The sequence below is a fragment of the Taudactylus pleione genome, unplaced genomic scaffold (assembly GCF_031769625.1).
Source record: "Taudactylus pleione unplaced genomic scaffold, aTauple2 ptg000236l, whole genome shotgun sequence".
Classification (NCBI taxonomy): Eukaryota; Metazoa; Chordata; class Amphibia; order Anura; family Myobatrachidae; genus Taudactylus; species Taudactylus pleione.
The window spans coordinates 5,598,490-5,616,862 of record NW_028284638.1 but is presented as its reverse complement, the minus strand read 5'-3'; the positions used below and the strand labels follow the sequence as shown (position 1 = coordinate 5,616,862).

Below are 18,373 nucleotides of genomic sequence, written 5' to 3'. Positions count from 1 at the left end.
CATATGCATTAGGTAATAGTTTTCTTTTTGCACTGCCACTGATCTTGTATGAGCTCCCAGCTTTTATTACATAAAGGAACTCTCTGAAGTTGGACACTCTATTATGATGTTAGAATAGCACCAACTAGTATTCATTAGATGTATGCATTTAATTACTGTATCATAATTAAATAATATTCACGTGGATACTTCTAAATACAATTTCTTATATATAGGAAAAAATTAATTAAAAAGCCTACAAGATAGTAAATCATTTTACTTTACGTGTATTAATGTGTAGGCTTCATATTGGGATAATAGTGAGGAAACCTATTGCGACTTTGCGGATAAAAATGAGCAAATGAACAAACTAAGGGTCTGATTCAGCAAAGAACGCAGATGCTAATACGCACGCAATCGGTTGATGTTTGTGATCTGTGCATATGTATGCATCACAGTGCGCGAACTAGCAATAGCAATCGGAACTGCGATTGCAGAGGCTACGCAAACCCAGAGCAGAGTGATTGACAAGAAGTGCCGTTTGTGGGTGGTGATGGGGGGGGGCAAACACTGGCCTGCCAGTGCGTTGCAATGCCGTTGCAGGGGCATGCATAAATTATACACTGCGTGGCCATAAGCAGCCATAGCACTGACAGCGTGCGTGGCTGTTAGCAATTTCTGAGTAAGGTCAGGGCTCGTGCAACTGTGCATATGGGTCCCATGTTACTCGATGTTACCGATTGTTTCGCTATGTTCCCCCTAGTATACGGATGTGAGTAAGGGGAAGTGGGCGTCCTTATGTCAAGATGCTATTGCAATATGAATGCAAACATTTAAATAGCACCGCTGATATTAGCAACTGCGGTGCGCGCGTATAAGCAGAATTGCGATCCGTAGTGAATCAGACCCTAAAACCATATTTCTACAATGGCTGGAGCATGGCTAGAACACAAACCATCATAAAGGTCCCCAAATAACATATCAGAGTTTGTAGGATGTTATAATCTGCAAACTATATTGATTACTAGCTGAAGTGCCTGGGTTTAAACCTTTAAGTTTTATTATGTGATGTCATCCAAATCCATCCAGTGGAAGGTCCAGAACACTAATAATATTAATGAACAGCGCTGCAGATATAATAAAGAGATTCAATTGTGCCCATATAATCACAAAATATATAATTTATGATGTACAGATACTGTATATAAAATAAAAATAAAACCACATAACAAATCTGGTGATAAGTGCATGAGACAATCTATTGTATATATTGTATCACATCCACATACTGGGAAAAGTATCAATATATATACATATCAATGTGTTTAAAAAATGTGTTCTGCTCTCCCAGCCACAGCCAAATCAAGACGGAATCGGTATGTAATGCCGGCTATCGGGATGCCTCCTGTCACAATACTGACAGCGGCATCCCGATGGTTGGTATCCCGACAGGGGTCAGGTAAGTATGCCTACCCCCCCTAACCCTCCCTTTTTGTAGGGTAACCCTAACCCTCTCCACCCCACACACTAACCCTCCCTGTTAGTCCCCCTCCTTCGTGCATAAACCTAACCCTCCCCCTTAGTGCCTAAACCTAACCCCCCAAGTGGTGCCTATCCTAATCTCCCTCCCCAAAACCTAACGCTAACCCCGCTATCTGCCCTAAACCTAACCTTCCCCCCCTGCGGCTAACAGGACGGTTGCCCCAGACTTACCTCGTCTGAGCCTCACAGCCGCCAGTCTCTTGACTACATCTCGTACAGACCTCCACCACCATTGTATTGATGAATAGGTTACTTCTACCTGCTGCTTGAATTAGCTTGCAGCATCTTCTATATGGAGGCTAGAACTACATGCAGTTGCATTGTTTAACACCTCCACCTTGTCCGCTATTATGGAGCAGGGACACAGCAACATAGAATGTTCTTTACACCGCGCTGTGAACAGACGGTGGGCAGCTTAAGGATACAGGTCCGATGTCTGAGTGCTGCTATCTCTTGCCGTGGAGCATAGGCGGCTGTGTATAAAGGCAGTGGATGGCTTAAAGATGCTGCGCCAGTGTCAGAGTGCTTCTGGCTATTGACGTGGAGCAATAGGCAGCTGTAGGGATCCTCAATTACCCAGGATGATGCTGAATATGCTGGGACTTTCAGACAAATCTGTGTATTTCCCTGGCCTAGGACAGGCTCCCTGGGTCAAAGTTCTTCCCAGCGCACTTCACCATGAGGTTCAACCTGGACACCAACCACTCCATTAGGCATCCCAGACCAATTGCCACCCCTCTGTGAAGTTTTAATTCAAATGGGTTAAAGTTCTGCCCAGTGTACATCAACGGGAGGTAGACTGGGACATCAACCCCCTAGTATGTCTTCTGGGATCCAATGTTACCACTCTGTGAAGTTTTCGTCTAATTTATGTGATGTCGTCCAAATCCATCCAGTGGAAGGCCCAGAACAGGCTCCCGGGGTCAAAGTTCTGCTTGGCGCACTCTGCCGTGAGGTCCAACCGGGACCCCAGACATTTCATTAGGCATCCCAGACCAATTGCCACCCCTCTGTGAAGTTTTCATCAAAATCCATCCAGTGGAAGGCCAACAATAGGTTCCCCGGGTGAAAGTTCTGCCAAGCGTTCCCGTGTCAAATTTCTGCACAGTGTACACCAACACTGTTTGACCGGGACATCAACCCGCTAGTATGTCTTCTGGGATCCAATGTTACCACTCTTTGAAATGTTCATTCAAATCCATCCAGTGGAAGGCCCAGAACATGGTCCCAGGGTCAAAGTTCTGCCTAGCGTACATCAACAGGAGGTCCCACCAGGACCCTAACCCCACCTAAAACTTGGCCAGGATCCAACTGGACTACCTCGCATTGGTTTCTTCCCAATTGGTGCCGGGGTGTCCGAATGCATTACAGAATGCAAGCAAACAATCAGACAAAGAAACCAATGAATTTTATATAATATTCTATAAGTCACACATATCTGAGTAACTTGGAATTTGTTATATTTCCGATACTGTAAGATCATTCAGGTATCTGCAATTCCTAGATATTTTTATATTTACATTCTGCGTTCTTTCTATAACATCTCCAGGCTATCCCCACTATGTTGGTGACATGTTATATGGTATTGTGTTTTAAAATCTTAAAATAAATACTTTTAAAACAAAAAAAAATTCTTATTGCTGCAATAAAAAATATAGTTTACAGGGCCCCAACAAAAAAATCAATAAATAATATGTTAAAATGCAAGCAACACAAATTATGCACATTAAAAATAATAGAAGCCTACTTTAAAAGCGATCCTTGTAGTTTTATGCAGAAGCTGCATATCTAGAGTGGTGCTAAAGTCTGTTTCCTATCCAGTAGGACAGTCCTGCTTACTTGTGACATACTGTATATCCCAAGCACAGTGCAGTGCCCTCAGGTTTCTAAAGAGCACAAGACTGCTAAGGTGCCTCTCAGGTTCCAGAGATCCAAGTGGATCTAGAAAGTCCAACATAAATCTTGTGTGATGCAGAAAATACAGGATTGCCCTTATCCATCCAGAGTTTCTCTGGTTATGTCTGCAACAATGAGAAAAAGCAGGACGTAATAATAACGGCAGCACTGGAAATTATTTTCTTTCTTTATTATGTAATTGTGCATTTTGAAGCTACCAGATCCCTGAACCATAGAACTGAAGATGTAGACAATACATTATTACATGAACATAAAGACAGAAACCCAAACCTCTAATGCTTTTATCTCTCTGTAGGTGAATTGTTTCTGGAGATTAAATGCCCACTGGAAGACGTGTATAAAATCTACTGTTATCACCACGATGAAGTACACACTGTACTGGAGTCCTATGAGAAAGACCAAGAGATGAAGGCGTATTTAAGACACTATACACAAACATTAAAGTACGAAACCTTTTTTTATTTGATACTGTATGTATCTAGTGTTTCTCCCATAGAGTGCCATCTACCAGCTGTCTCCCTTTCACAGTATAATCCCCTTCCTTTATCAGTTTGGAAAATGGATATTGTGTTCATTTTGTATATCAATATAATTAGCAAAGTATAAATATAATATAAAGACAGAAAATAGTGTTACCTATTCAGCCTTACTAAGGTGTACAGCCTTTTTAACTTTTTTTTGTAAGATCCATGTATTTAGTACTAGTGCTTAAGGACGCATAAGGAAGCGCTTCTGTACAGAGAGAAACTGGCTAATGCTTGCTCTTCATGTCATTATGCCCCTCCCCTTTGCCTCAAAAGGCTGTGAACCGCGAGTCCGTGGGGAAGGGGCGGGGCTAAAATTACGTGAGTCGCCACCTCATATGGACCCGTGATTCCTTGTATTATGTCCCTACCCTGCCCATTTCACTAGGAAGTGGGTAGGATGCGGGAGATCCACCCACTTTTCCGGGGGTCCGGGGGACTACCCAATAAAATGGGAGTCTTACATACCTTCCGTAAGAGTAGGTAAGTATGAACTAGAAATGGATCATAGAGTTCTGCAAGAGAGCTTGTTGGAACTCATACAATTAAAGACTATAAAATCCACAGGACATGGCACCCACCCTATAAGGACACATACACACACAAACTCACACACACTTTGCAATTGACTGGCAAACTGGATGGGCAATTTAATTATTTTCTGCATTCTAATTCTATATTCATTTAAGTGAAGCCTTTTTTCATTTCATGAACCAGAGTGATAGGATCTATTGTGCAAAAAACTATCCCTGTCTTCCAATCAGTCCATACTTTATTTAGTTACCCTATAAACCCACTGATAACTATTCACATGTCACACTGACATCATACAACTTATACACTGATCCATACACACAGGTCGCACCGATATGACGCACCTGATACACACTGATCATTAAACACAGGTCACATCAATAACACACACCTGATACACAATAAACACTACACATAGGTTACACCTTTATCCTGTTGGAAATATGTATGTACAGGTTTGAGGATGTAGTAGAGTAACTGTACACACCAGGCAGATGCCTTACAACTACGAACAGCCTAGTTACTTAACCAGTGGAGTGGTTATATACACTGTTATATACACTGCTATATACTCTACGGTCATAGAGCCTGAGCAGAGCGCAGGGCCAATGCTAAGGTGTTCGGCACCCCCCTGCAAACTATAAATTTGCACCCTCCTACAAATATGTCCTCTTGGCATGTCTGTTTACAATACACCTATTTGGATTTCTTTTTTTCTTTACTTAGGTTAGTACTTACGAAGTCTCCCTGAAAGTACATTGATTCTGTGCAGTAGCGCACTCCACGTTCAACATATCCCATACCCTATATCCAGATATACCCAATGATCACTATACACAATTCACACCTACCTGATACACATTCATCATTACAGTATACACATCACATCAATATCCCACACCTGACACATACTGATACTGAGACTTCCAAATATCAGGTTGCATTCCCGGATGTCCAGAAAGGTAGCAAGTCTCCTGTAGGCCTCCCTAGGTGACTTGATGACACGATTTGCGCTGAATCTCGTAATCACAGTATTGTATAGCGTTGACCTATATACAGTTCACACCTATATCGCACACCTGATACATACTGAGCACTATACACAATTATAGTAACATTTGAAGAAGCCTCCTGCACTGTGTACCAGTGACTGCAGCAGTCACATAACATTGAAAGTGATTTAGCTGAAGGGGAACCAATTAATATTCCAGAGCATAAATCCATCAGTTTCTATGGGGGCAGATTTTGCAGTCGTAAATGGAGGAACCATGGCAGATATCTGCTACAGCCCCTCTTTGTTACATCATGGGGATGCTTATATTTTGTGAGAATTTCCCACAATTTAACTATAATAAATAAGCCCCAAAGTCAGTAAATATGAAAGGTAACGTTCGAGTGACATGTATTATACAAGTTTATAGCTTTATGTATTAACATTGCTTCCCCTATAAATAATTTTTACTAAAATATGTGTGTAATATCTAATATATAATCTCACTCACTGTGCAGAGGCCTCAGAATGCATTACGAATAATCTACCTGTGGATAAAGTGGCATTAGGATACTCTACAATATAGCTCTGATTAAATTGTTTTCTGTATTAGAGTCTATAGAGATTAATCAACTTTTTTTATTATTATTATGTAATCATCGCTAAAGTTTACAACCATTCTAAGTTGACATAAGTTTTTAATATCCTTTATCTCAATGGGTAGAAATGAATAAAAACTGTAGAAAGCAAAAATTAGGTAATCTGTCCTTAAAATAAAGATATTTAAATCTATATTCTGTGAAAGAAAACATCACTTCTTACTCAAAGTAATCAGCACAGTGTGGTTATAACTGGAGATGATATTGGTGGTATTTGTTACTAGAATATTACAGGGAATTTACTAAACTATAATTTTGCAGAACCTCATGCTTTTTGGCAGGTTTTTTTTTCTGTGCATTTTGTAAACTGTGAGATTTACTAAAAGCAAAAACTGCACATTAAGCCACATTATTTCCAAGTGCCAGTTCTAAAACAGCCTTTTCTACCTTACACATGCAAATAATACAAATTGTGCACTGTATCTATCAAGCTGCTGTTTGAAAAACCTCACACGAAACACGTAGACGAAAGGCAGAAATTTAGACATGGGGCAAAATTTACTAAACGGAGGTTTTCAAAACCATCGTTTTTGGTGGTTTTCCTAGTGGTTCAGTAAACTGCTGTTTTACTAAAGGCAAAAACACTGGAAAACCACCAACTTATGTACCTACTCTCTAAACATTACCATTCTGATTTTTTTCATATAAAAGATAGATAACGCCCAATTTATCAAGAAGTGAAAAAAACAGGTAATTGTGAAAGAAGAGATACCTCAAAAAGCATGGGTGTAGTATAAAAGATCAACAGTGTCTAGATAGTCAATAGATCGACACCAGATGGTCAACAAGCAATAGGTGTACAGGATCAAAAAGTCGACAGGATTAAAAGGTCGACATTGTCTTATGCCAACAGGTTATGGTCGACAGAGTAAAAATGTCGACACACAAATGGTCGCCACAAGGACGGTTGACATATTTTTAAATTGCTTTACCCCTAATCCTCAACATAGCCCTAACCCTCCCCCTAGTGCCTGACCCTGACCCTCCCCCAGTGCCTAACCCTAACTGTCTTCTTCCGCAGCCTAACCTTAACCCTTCGCCAAGTGCCTAAACCTAACCTCATCCTAACCCTAAAAATCATGAAAAAACATGTTAACCTTTTCTGTGTCGATCATTTGTGTCGATCTTTTTACACGGTCAACCTTTTTACCCTGTCAACCTATTGCCTGTCGACCAACTGGTGCCGACCTATTGACTGCCTATCTAAAAACTGTAGATCTTCTATCCAGATACAAAAAAACTTTCTTTCTGAATGTAAGGATTCACAATACACTTATAATAAGGGCAATATCATTATATTAATATATTAGGGGGGATTAATGTTTCATTTGAGAACAATATTATTAATTAATTATATTAAAGGGTCTTTATTAATTGGTGTAAAAATTTTTGTTTTTGCTGAAAGTCCATTCAAACTCTTCCAATTGTATTAGCCTCAACTGCATGGCCAAATAGCTTAAGCCATAACTTCAGTCTGCTCTTGCTCTAAGCAACCTATTCTAACTCAAGGCAGCACATCAAGGCAAGGGATGAACTTTTTTATACAGATGGAACACATATCTTATGGACAAATGTGAACTGTCAAATAGCATGTCATTAGTACTATTTATTTTAATGGCGTGTCTGTCGCCCATTTTACAATTAACATTAACACCTGGTTGCCCACTGATATTCCAACGAGGCCAATCCTGAAGAAGTCACTAGTCTTATTTCTTTGGTTGTGTCATCCACGCTACAACCCTAAGGGCAATATCTTAATATTATGCTGCTAACACAATGTATTTTCCAGGAGACACGTGAATTACTATATCCTTACTACAGATAATTTCCAGAAGGCAAAGTAACCGAATGCAATTATTTTTCTCTTTAGTGATAGTCAATAATTCAGTCATAAGTGGACACTTTATAATGAAGCGTAATTACCATTTCAATTAAAATGTGAAACAATTGATTCATCTATGTGCTTTTGGGGGGTTAAATAATGACCTATGCTTCAAAGCTTGTAGAGTATTTATTTTTCTTCAAGGACGGCGCACAAACACCTTGGCCTGTTTTGAAGTACATTCTGACTGTATTTGTCTGCAGAGCAGATTGATCAGTGGCCTGCAGAGGTTCTTCCCAAAGCAAACAATCTGCTTTTCCCAACCACATCACAGGAATGGCTCAGGCTTTCTCACATAGCTTTAAAATGCTTTTCTTTTTTTGAAAGCATAAAATATGCCTCTTTCTGACACCACAGCCCAGTTGTATTGAAATCAAAGAATATGAAAAAAGCTAATGATATTGAATTGCAGGCTTTGAGCAAAATGTTAAATAGATGCTGAAAATGGTTATTCATGATAGAATGTAGGCTTTTATGTGACGCTGAATGAGATGGAAAAAGGGGATGAGTGTCGGAATAATGTTGCTTTTGAAATCTTCATAAAACACTATTTCATTATTTACATTTAAAGCACCAGTAACTGCAGTAATAAGTTGTTTTTTTGTTAACAATGGAATACATGGTGAATAAATATTTTACCCTATAAGCAGCTATTCACATTTGCATTTGGAGGCACAGGGGAATGGTGTTTTATAGTGCTGCATTTACATCTATTCAATCCATGGTGAATGCATGTATTACGCTTCTTAGCCCCTGCCTGAAAAAAAGCCAATGTGTTTGCACTTATCTGTGGGAGGACAGATTATCCTGCAGGCTGCTGCCATACTGCTATGCTGCCAGTCACATCAGAAGTGAGCAAGTCTCCATAGATGGCAATAGGATTACACATTACCCATTATCTCAGTAATACAGTAGAAAGACACCCTCTGCACCCCCATATCCTTACTCTCAAAATGCCCCAACATTATTTTGAAACCTTCTTCATGCCACTCTGACCCTCCACTTGCTTCAAAACTGCCCCTGCATGCCCTCAGACCTCCCACTTATAACAAAATACCATCACATTACACTCAGTCCTTTCACATGGCAAAAAATTCCCCTACCTGCCTTCCAGTCTTCCCAGTTATCATAAAATGTGCCACTCAAATATCCTACTTGCTCCAAAATCCCTCCCTACTTACAAAATACCCTCATATGCCATTAAGCCATCACACTTGCCATTGAATGTACCCACATGCTATTCACACCCCACACTTGCACCAAAGCTCCACCATTTATTCTCGGGCGCTCACTTGCCCCTTTGGCATCCTAATAATTTTGTTACTTAGTGGAAGCTAACAGCAATGCACTCCCTGCCAGTATGTGCAGAGGAGATCTGGTGATATGGAAGCTGCCTGAACCCATCACATTCTGGGCAGGATGCATCAAGCATCGCATTTTGGATTCAGTAACGCCATATGCATGTACATTTAAGCAAAGGAGAGCTCTCCCAATAAGAGCTGACCTTTATGAATTGTATCTGTCTGTTGCATCTCTCTACAATTAAAGAGGCAGAATAGGGGTGCCCGAGTACAGCAAGTACCTTCCAACCTATATAGGAGTGGAAGGAGGTGCAAATCAATAATTACGATAGATCTATTATGGGAATCGGTTTGAAATACCGACGGCTGAATAGCCATCGATTCTCGTACCGACGCCGGAAGCCCGAAGGTTCAAGATCCTGACCGGAGGTGGTAAATAGGGTGACCCTCCCCTAACTCTAACTCTCCCTAGGTGGTGCCTATCCCTAAAACTCCTGGTGTGGTGCCTAAACCTAAGACCCCTGGGGGTAACTAAACCTAACTCCCCCTCCCAGCACTCCAAACCTATCCCTCCCAAGGGGGTGCCTAACCCTAACCTCCCCCCGGGGTGTCTAACCCAATCCCCCCTTCCCCGTAGCATAACCCTAACACTCCCGGGAGGGTGCCTAACCCTAAGTATACACACACCAATTTATAAAACAGTACAAATAAATACACACAACTCTCACCAATTTATTGGTTACCTAATTTCTGGAGTACGCATGAGGGGCACTTCTTTGATCCCTACTGGCAATCGAAGGGATGACTAAAACTTGCTCTTATAATGCTGTAACATGACAAAAGCAGAAGCAGCATATCATGTCTATTAATACAGTGGGATTTCACAAAGTCAGAAAACTAATCCCCTCTACAACACATATAACCACACTGCTAGCTATTGATGCTCTTGAATCAAATATAATGCTTTCCGTATATCTTACGTTTTTATAGTTTCTTATTATTTTATGTACTCACAGGCATTAAAATACCTGCAGCTCTGTATAATGCATAAATTGCATATTTTTTTCAGGATGAAATTTACATCTATGCTTAAGATATAAATTGTATCCAACTGTACATCAACCCCTGAATTAATGAGACAAGTACAAACGGTTGACTAGCAACACTGCCTTCACCCATACACTTCTTCCTAATACAACATGGAGTGTTTGCAAATTGTCTTTTATTTAGTCTTCAGAAACGTAATCACATCTTTAATACATTATCCTTTGATTACTACAAAGTTAGTGCAGGTGGAAAATGTTTAATTCAGAAGATTATTGAAACTTAAATGGTGAGAAAATTAAAAAGATATTGCTTCAATTTCATTGTATCCTCTAACACTATACAGCTGCAAAACACAAACCTCCTTTTATAGCTGGAATGCATTTTAAGTACCTACAAATAAATCCTCCCTAAAAATATTTGATGAAATGACGGATTGTCTTATTTGTATTTGATTCTTTTAATATAGCTGTCTGAATTGTTTTCTCAAACTCTCTTCCATCTCTTTTTTTCTACTCCACAGAAAAATATATGAAGAGCAGTAAGTATTATTTCAATATTTCTTTATTTGCAATATAAGTTTTTATTCATCAGGTAATGAAACATACAGCAAGAAATATCACTAAGGAAGAAAATAAGGTTCCACAGCTTTCCAATAAGCACAGAGAAATAACAGGAGCTTACAGTATTTATGACCACATTGAATACCTTGATGCTGTAACACAGCAGCCAATGTAATTGTGACGTTCATTTTCTAAGATGTTCAAGATGAATAAAAGCTACAATATCATCATTCACTACAGATTAAATCTAATTTATGTACATTGCTCCGTGTTATTAAACAAGCCCTAATAAATTAAAATGTACCCATAATAATACAAACTTAGGCAGTTGTTTTATGCCAGCTGTTATAGGGCATAGGCGTAATTCATTATGAAAATTGAAAATTTTGTTGCAGGAGAGTTGTTTCTTTTACGCTTTTGCTGTATATAATAATACATACAGTCAGGTCCATAAATATTGGGATTCCAAATGCAAATGTCACACCTAGAATCAACTCCAGACCTTTTACCTGCTTAATTGATAATGAAATAACGAGGGAATAGCTCACACCTGTCCATGAAATAGCTTTTGAGTTGATAGTCCCATTACTTTTGGCCCCTTAAAGTGGGAAGCACATATAGAAACCGTTGTAATTCCTACATCGTTCACCTGATTTGGATGTAATTACCCTCAAATTAAATCTGAAAGTCTGCAGTTAAAGCACATCTTGTTTGTTTCATTTCAAAGCCATTGTGGTGGTGAATAGAGGCCAAAATATGAAAATTCTGTCAATGTCCCAATATTTATGGACCTGACTGTACATTACACTATTAAGGGGATATTGCATTATGGCAATGTGAAGTTGCGATGTGCACACATCACTGTTAGCTGCAGGTTTTCTGCACACCTCTATAGGTACAAAGAAAACTCTGCGATGTTGTGATGGAATGGTACTCTAGAAGTGGTCGGAATGACTGCAGCTCACTGCCATTGTATACAGTAGGTCCCCTAACGTTACAGTGTATGCTACAACTTTCCTAATGTTTATGTAAATGTACTGTAGGTAAGGCATGAGGGGGAAAAATAGCAGATGCTGTCGCAGACTGCAAAATAGATTGGTGATTTGTTTGCCTGTAATATGATTGTTTTTCTCTTTTTTCGATAGAAATTATCAGCGCTTTGTATTGAATTGATTTCAGATTTATTATTTTCATGTCAATAAAGGGTATATTGTTTTTAATGGTGGAGTGGTATGATAGCAAACTGTTAAGAAATACATTTATGTACCCTCCAAGCTGTGATCTATCACACACAGCATCTTTGCACTAGCAGCTACCTGTAGAACAGGCAGTGTCTGGAGACACCAAGTGGTTGGGATTTATTCATACGTAATGCCTAAAGTCACGGACCATTCAGCTTAGCCTCGGACATATGTGTTAATAAGAGCACACACTGGGATACATCAAGTATTCACTGCCTTACAAAGAGCATATAGGGCCATATGTAATAGGGTGATAGTATAGAAAATGGGAGAGTTTAGCAGTAATCTCTCACATTGGTCGAGTTTTATCTTTAAAATGAGAAAATATCTGGATGAGAGTTTAAATTGTGAGTTTTCTTAGTCTAAAAACATGTGAGTTTGTATGTTCTCTTACTCTATTACATTGGCTGAGTTTAAAAAGTGTGAGAGTTTACTGCTCAACTCTCACATATTCTATACTCTCACCCTATTACATTTGGCCCATAATCTTTACATTCAGAGCAGAAAATGTAAGTATTTTTGAATTGTTGCACATTTGTTACATGTTAAGATAAAAGTATGCAATTATCATATTTCCACTATAACTTGCATAGGAAATAAATAATATTTACAAATTGTTTACATTACCAATTCAAAGGAGCGTATTAAGAGAGGAGGGTGCCCGGGTTCATTCCCCATCCAGGGCCCCCTCCTCTCTCCCTGTGCCTAGAGTCTACTGCGCGTGCGCAGGTCATGGGGTAAATGGCGTGGCAGCCATCTTCCCTACTGCATTTGCGCAAATTGCCAGAAAAATGGCCACCACAGGGTTTTGTTTAGTGCTGCTACAGCTGACGCGGTACTTCGAAGAGGTAAGTATAAAAAATATGGGTGCAGGGTGTGTGGTGTGGCACCCCCCTGGACCCAGAGGCCCATGTGCACCGCACATCCTGCATCCAAGTAAGTCCCTTGTACATTATGATTGCTAGCTTGATAATGTAGTGCATGTGTGTGTGTATATATATATATATATATATATATAATACTGTATATATATATATATATATATATATATATATATATATATACTGTATATGAACATTTTTGGGCACAAGGTGGTAGCAATAGAAATGTATTATAAAAAATAAATAATTACTGCAATTTTATTTACATTACTTTTATTGGGAAAAGGAAACTGGTATGTTATTGTATTGTATTTTTTCCTGTAAAACACCTCCTTGCATTGAGTAAACATTTGCAAAACAATCCCTGTTGAACTTACAAATTAGTTGCACCCTTTATAATCATGCATTGGGAGCATTGTCGGAATGGGACATGAAGGGCTCAACAGGGGAATGCAATGTTAGGGGCCCATTGAAAAACGCTGCAGAATACATTTTATTGCTCCCCCAAAGGAACCAGCTGCATTAGCCAGATACAACTGGATATGGAACACAAAAAGGACAGGTAGACACATGGGATATGGACCATAGACAGGACAGGCAGACATAGGATATGGAACACATACAGGACATGCACATGCAGGATATGGAACACAGACAGGACAGGCTGAGATAGGATATGGAACACAGACAGGACAGGCATCCATAGGATATTGCACACAGACAGGATAGGCAGATGCAGGATATGGACCACAGACAGGACAGGCTGAGAAAGGATATGGAACACAGACAGGATAGGCAGATGCAAGATATAAAACACAGACAGGACAGGCAGGCAGATGCAGGATATGTAACACAGACAGGACAGGCAGCCATAGGATATTGAACACAGACAGGATAGGCAGATGCAGGATATGGAACACAGACAGGACAGGCTGAGATAGGATATGGAACACAGACAGGATAGGTAGATGCAGGATATAGAACACAGACAGGATAGGCAGACACTGGGTATGGAACACAGACAGGACAGGCATTAAACATCTGACCACTTAGCACCTACATTTGCTCTGCTGCTATAATGGACACTGTAGTGCTGGCAGCTGGATGGATCCCTGTGAAGCAGAGGGGAGGGAGGCCTGTGTGGAAGACCAGAAGGACAGCCACAGTGCTGCTAGTTGGCTCGTGTCCTGCATTCTGGACTCCGTCTGATCCATGCTGCTTGCGGGACCAGAAAGTCAAATCCCACAGCTGTCATTTCCCATGTGACATGCTGTGTATTCCCTTTCTATACAAGCTCCTTATGCCCACCCTAAACATTCTGTGTATGCCGCTCCTATATTTGTTGCTTATTTCCCTCCTATACATGCTGCTTATACCCCTCCTATATATCTGATGACTGGTTCGGAGGGAACAGACCGGGCATATATGCTGGGCACAGAGCTGGCTCTAGACAAAGTGGCGTGAGTTTCTTTTGGCGCCCCCTCCCCTCATTGCCCTCATAGACTCATATACACACTGCTGCCATATCCTCACACAAACTGCCCCCCCCCCCATAGCCTCACACACACATGCTGTCCCCATAACCTCACACACACACATACGCTGGCCCCCCATAACCTCACACACATAAACACACTGTCCCCCATAGCCTCACATACACGCTGCCCCCCATAGTCTCACACAGTGCCCCCATAGCATCACACACACTACCCCCCCATAGCATCACGCATACGCTGCTCCCCTCTCAGATCACACTACTTCCACACTGCCCCCTCACACAAAACCCTCTTACAGATCTCACTGCTCCATCTCACAGATCACACAGCATCCTCACATAGCCCCCCTCACAGATCACACTGCCCCCATCTTACAGATCACACTGCCTCCTCACATAGCCCCCCTCACATATCACACTGCCCCATCTTACAGATCACACAGCATCCTCACAGATCACACTGCCCCATCTCACAGATCACACAGCATCCTCACATAGCCCCCCTCACAGATCACACTGCCCCCATCTTACAGATCACACTGCCTCCTCACACAGCCCCCCTCGCAGATCACCCTGTTCCTTCACACAGGCCCCCCTCCTCACACAGCCCCCCAGATCACACTAACCTCTCACAGACTGCACTGTCCCCTCACCCAGCCTCACCCTCACAGATCACACTGCCTCCTCAATACACACACATCTCACACAAGACATTGCAAAACCTCTAATGCATGCACTAATTATCCATACCTCTCAAGTGTCCCAAATTCAGCGGGACAGTCCCGTTGTTCTGGGACTGTCCCGCTGTCCCACCCACGGGCCGCAGTGTCCCACGGTGGGGGGGAAGTTGGGGGGAGCACAAACCGCTGCCCTGCATAGCAGAGCAGCGGGTAAGCAGAGGTAGAACAGATGCCGTGCACATGTGCACAACATCTGTTCACTAGTGTAGGAAGAGCCTGGGGGCTGCCCAGCATCTCGTGTAGTGTTGGGCATGCCCCCACAGTAACATAAAAAGGGGTGCCGCAAGTAACGTAAACCAGACCACCCAGTTTTCACCAGGCCTGCCCTTTTATGCGAAGGCCCATCCCCTTTTTGGTCATCTTATTAATTCTTAAAAGTTGGGAGGAATGATTATCTACTTTATTCGCTACTGCTATTCCCTTTTTAATGGAATTCCTCTAACCCAGGGATGGGGAACCTCAAGCCTGAGGGCTGTATAAGGCCAGCAGAATCATTTGGTCTGGCCCTTGGAGCTTTTTTCTGCTAGCCTCACTTGGCTAGCAGGGTGCCTAGAATGGCAACCTGCAGCCAGGATCCATGCAGCAGTGCTGCCAGGAGCATCCTTAGGATGCTTCAAACGGTCACACAACTGCCCTTACAGCTCCCTGAAGCATCTTTAATCACTGGCGATTGTGACCCCGCACCCATGTGACATCACGCGGAGGAGGCGTGGCCTGCACCGGACCCTCAAATAATGTTATATATATTAAAATGGCCCTCGGCAGAAAAAGGTTCCCCACCCCTGCTCTAACCAGACTGCCTCTTACAATCTATTTTCTTTTTTTTATTTCTTAATAGATTTTTTTTATTGAAGTGCTACAAAACATATAACTGCAAAATACAGAAATCCTGAACTGATGGTAACACACTGTAGGTACACTGAACAGAAACTCAATTGACCACAAGAAAAATGTGTGACAAACACAGCATCATATATTACCATAGATGACTCAGTGATCATAGAAGTAATGAGTACAAGAAAATAAGCAAACCCATATGCCATGGAGACCACAGGGATGGACCATTCGTAACATGTTCATACGGGTTTAGGAGGTCACTGTCCTATAATCTAAGTTCATATCATATAATATATTTCAGAGAATTATGGAGTTCAGTGTATATAGTTGTAAGAAGAATCCCAATGTACCATTTACATACTTCAAAGAATGGCCCTGTCTTATTTTCATTTTGGAATAGTGTTCACCCAGTACTTTCAAAATAGATGGAATTATTGTTCTTTATATAATTGTATAAACTACAGAGAGGACAATCCCATAAGCAGTGGAAGAGGTCTACCTCTATAGTATGATATTTTTACAGGCCAAGGATGGTGATATACCCAGTAAAAATCATTTATACCCCTTTTCCACCTAAATTCCGGATCAGACCCGGAATTTTGCCGGCGCTGACTCGGGATATTCCCGTGTCAGCGCCGCTCACACCGTAGTCGGGTCTGCATAGACCCGGCTTTTGCAGAGTGAAAGTGGTCGCTTGGAGATGATGTCATCTCCAAGCGCCACTGAAGCCGGACCAATCGGCCGGCTAGCAGCGCACTCCAGGTCATCGTGACCCGGAGTGCGCTGTTCTCACAGCAGGGTTTCACGGCTACGCCCGTGTTAAACCCTGCTAGTTACCTGGGTTGGATTGCAGTGTCACTCGACCCGGCGATCCAACTCTGTCCCCTTTTACACCAGGGAGCTGCCCGGGTTAACCCTTCAAAAACCTGGGTTGTAGCTCCGGTGTAAAAGGGGTATTATTTTGTCACAGATATATTTGATGAAATATATAAAGGAATAATGCTATATACATACTTATATATTTAGTTGTCAATGCCCTATAGGACTGTTTTAACACATTTCAATCTAAATCTAAGAATGCTCGTCTGACCAAACTAATATAGCGTTGGGCTAGAGGAATGCAATCGGATATGATCTTATAACTTTCTAAAAGTAAAGGAGTTACAATTACTGGTGTTTATCAATTGACCACTACAAGATAGCAAACTCATGGCCTCGTTTACAAACGAGTTTTATCACCAAAACGAGTGATAAATTTCACTGTGCATGATAAATGGTGCTCCAGCCAATCAGCTCCCAACTGTCATCTGTTAGAAAAATGACAGTTGGGAGCTGATTGGCTGGAGCACCATTTATCATACACAGTGAAATGTATCATTCATTTTGGTGATAAAACTCGTTAGTAAGTGGGGGCCTCAATTTTCAAAATAAGAAAGATAAATAGCCATGCCAATCTGGAAATCCATGTCACTTAGGGTAGGTGAATAGATTTATGGCCATTAAAACTTACTGATGCTTTATGATTGATGTCTTAAGATGTGCCAGAGCTTTCTGGTGGTCTAAAGCAAATGGTTATCCCAAGAAGCATCAGGAATTTCATAATCATGTAGGTGGATAAAATAGTTGATATCCATATTAGATTAAAGAGGTAGTGGCTTGTATGATAAGAGATTGAATATTATAGTAAAATAAATTATCTTCATTAGACTGGCCCTGCCAAGATAAGATACCATGAGGCAATTCCAGCATCACAGTTCCTCCTGTAACCTTTTAGTAACCATGGTAATGATCAATTAATACACATTTGCCATTTTTTTAGACAACTGTATCCCACTGTAAGGATAAAGAAATTCCGCAGAATGGAATACTTGAAATGATGTAAGGAGCTTAGAAATGGATTGGATGGTGTTTGTAAGCCAAAGTGTGCTTTGCTGCACCAATCATGTAATTGATACCACAGGCAGTGTGCACTCTGTTGTATCTTCATCTAGTAACAACAGGTGCCTTTAAGGGTGATCCAGGAGCAATCAGTCTCACCCCGATATCTGAGTGGTTGGGTGGTACTCACAAGATAAGCTGTAACTATGAGGCCTGCTACGCTCTGGAATTTTCCGCTCCACTGCAGCTTGAAATGGTGGTGGTTCTCCACATCTTGTAGGGCTGATTTATCAGGATATAAGAGGTGTTGAATCCTTTAATTAGATGCTTGGACGTATCTTTTTGCTAGGCAAAATAGCCTCATT

At 41.1% G+C, this 18,373-nt stretch overlaps 1 protein-coding gene across 1 annotated transcript in view; it reads left to right on the top strand.

Annotated features, from left to right (window-relative positions):
* Positions 1-18,373, top strand: part of ARHGEF38 (Rho guanine nucleotide exchange factor 38) — a 115,637-nt gene that overhangs the window by 39,050 nt on the left and 58,214 nt on the right. The window contains exons 4-5 of the mRNA XM_088479478.1: positions 3,734-3,881; positions 10,897-10,914. Of these exons, the coding sequence (XP_088335604.1) occupies positions 3,734-3,881; positions 10,897-10,914 (166 nt within the window). The remainder of the gene's footprint in view (positions 1-3,733; positions 3,882-10,896; positions 10,915-18,373) is intronic.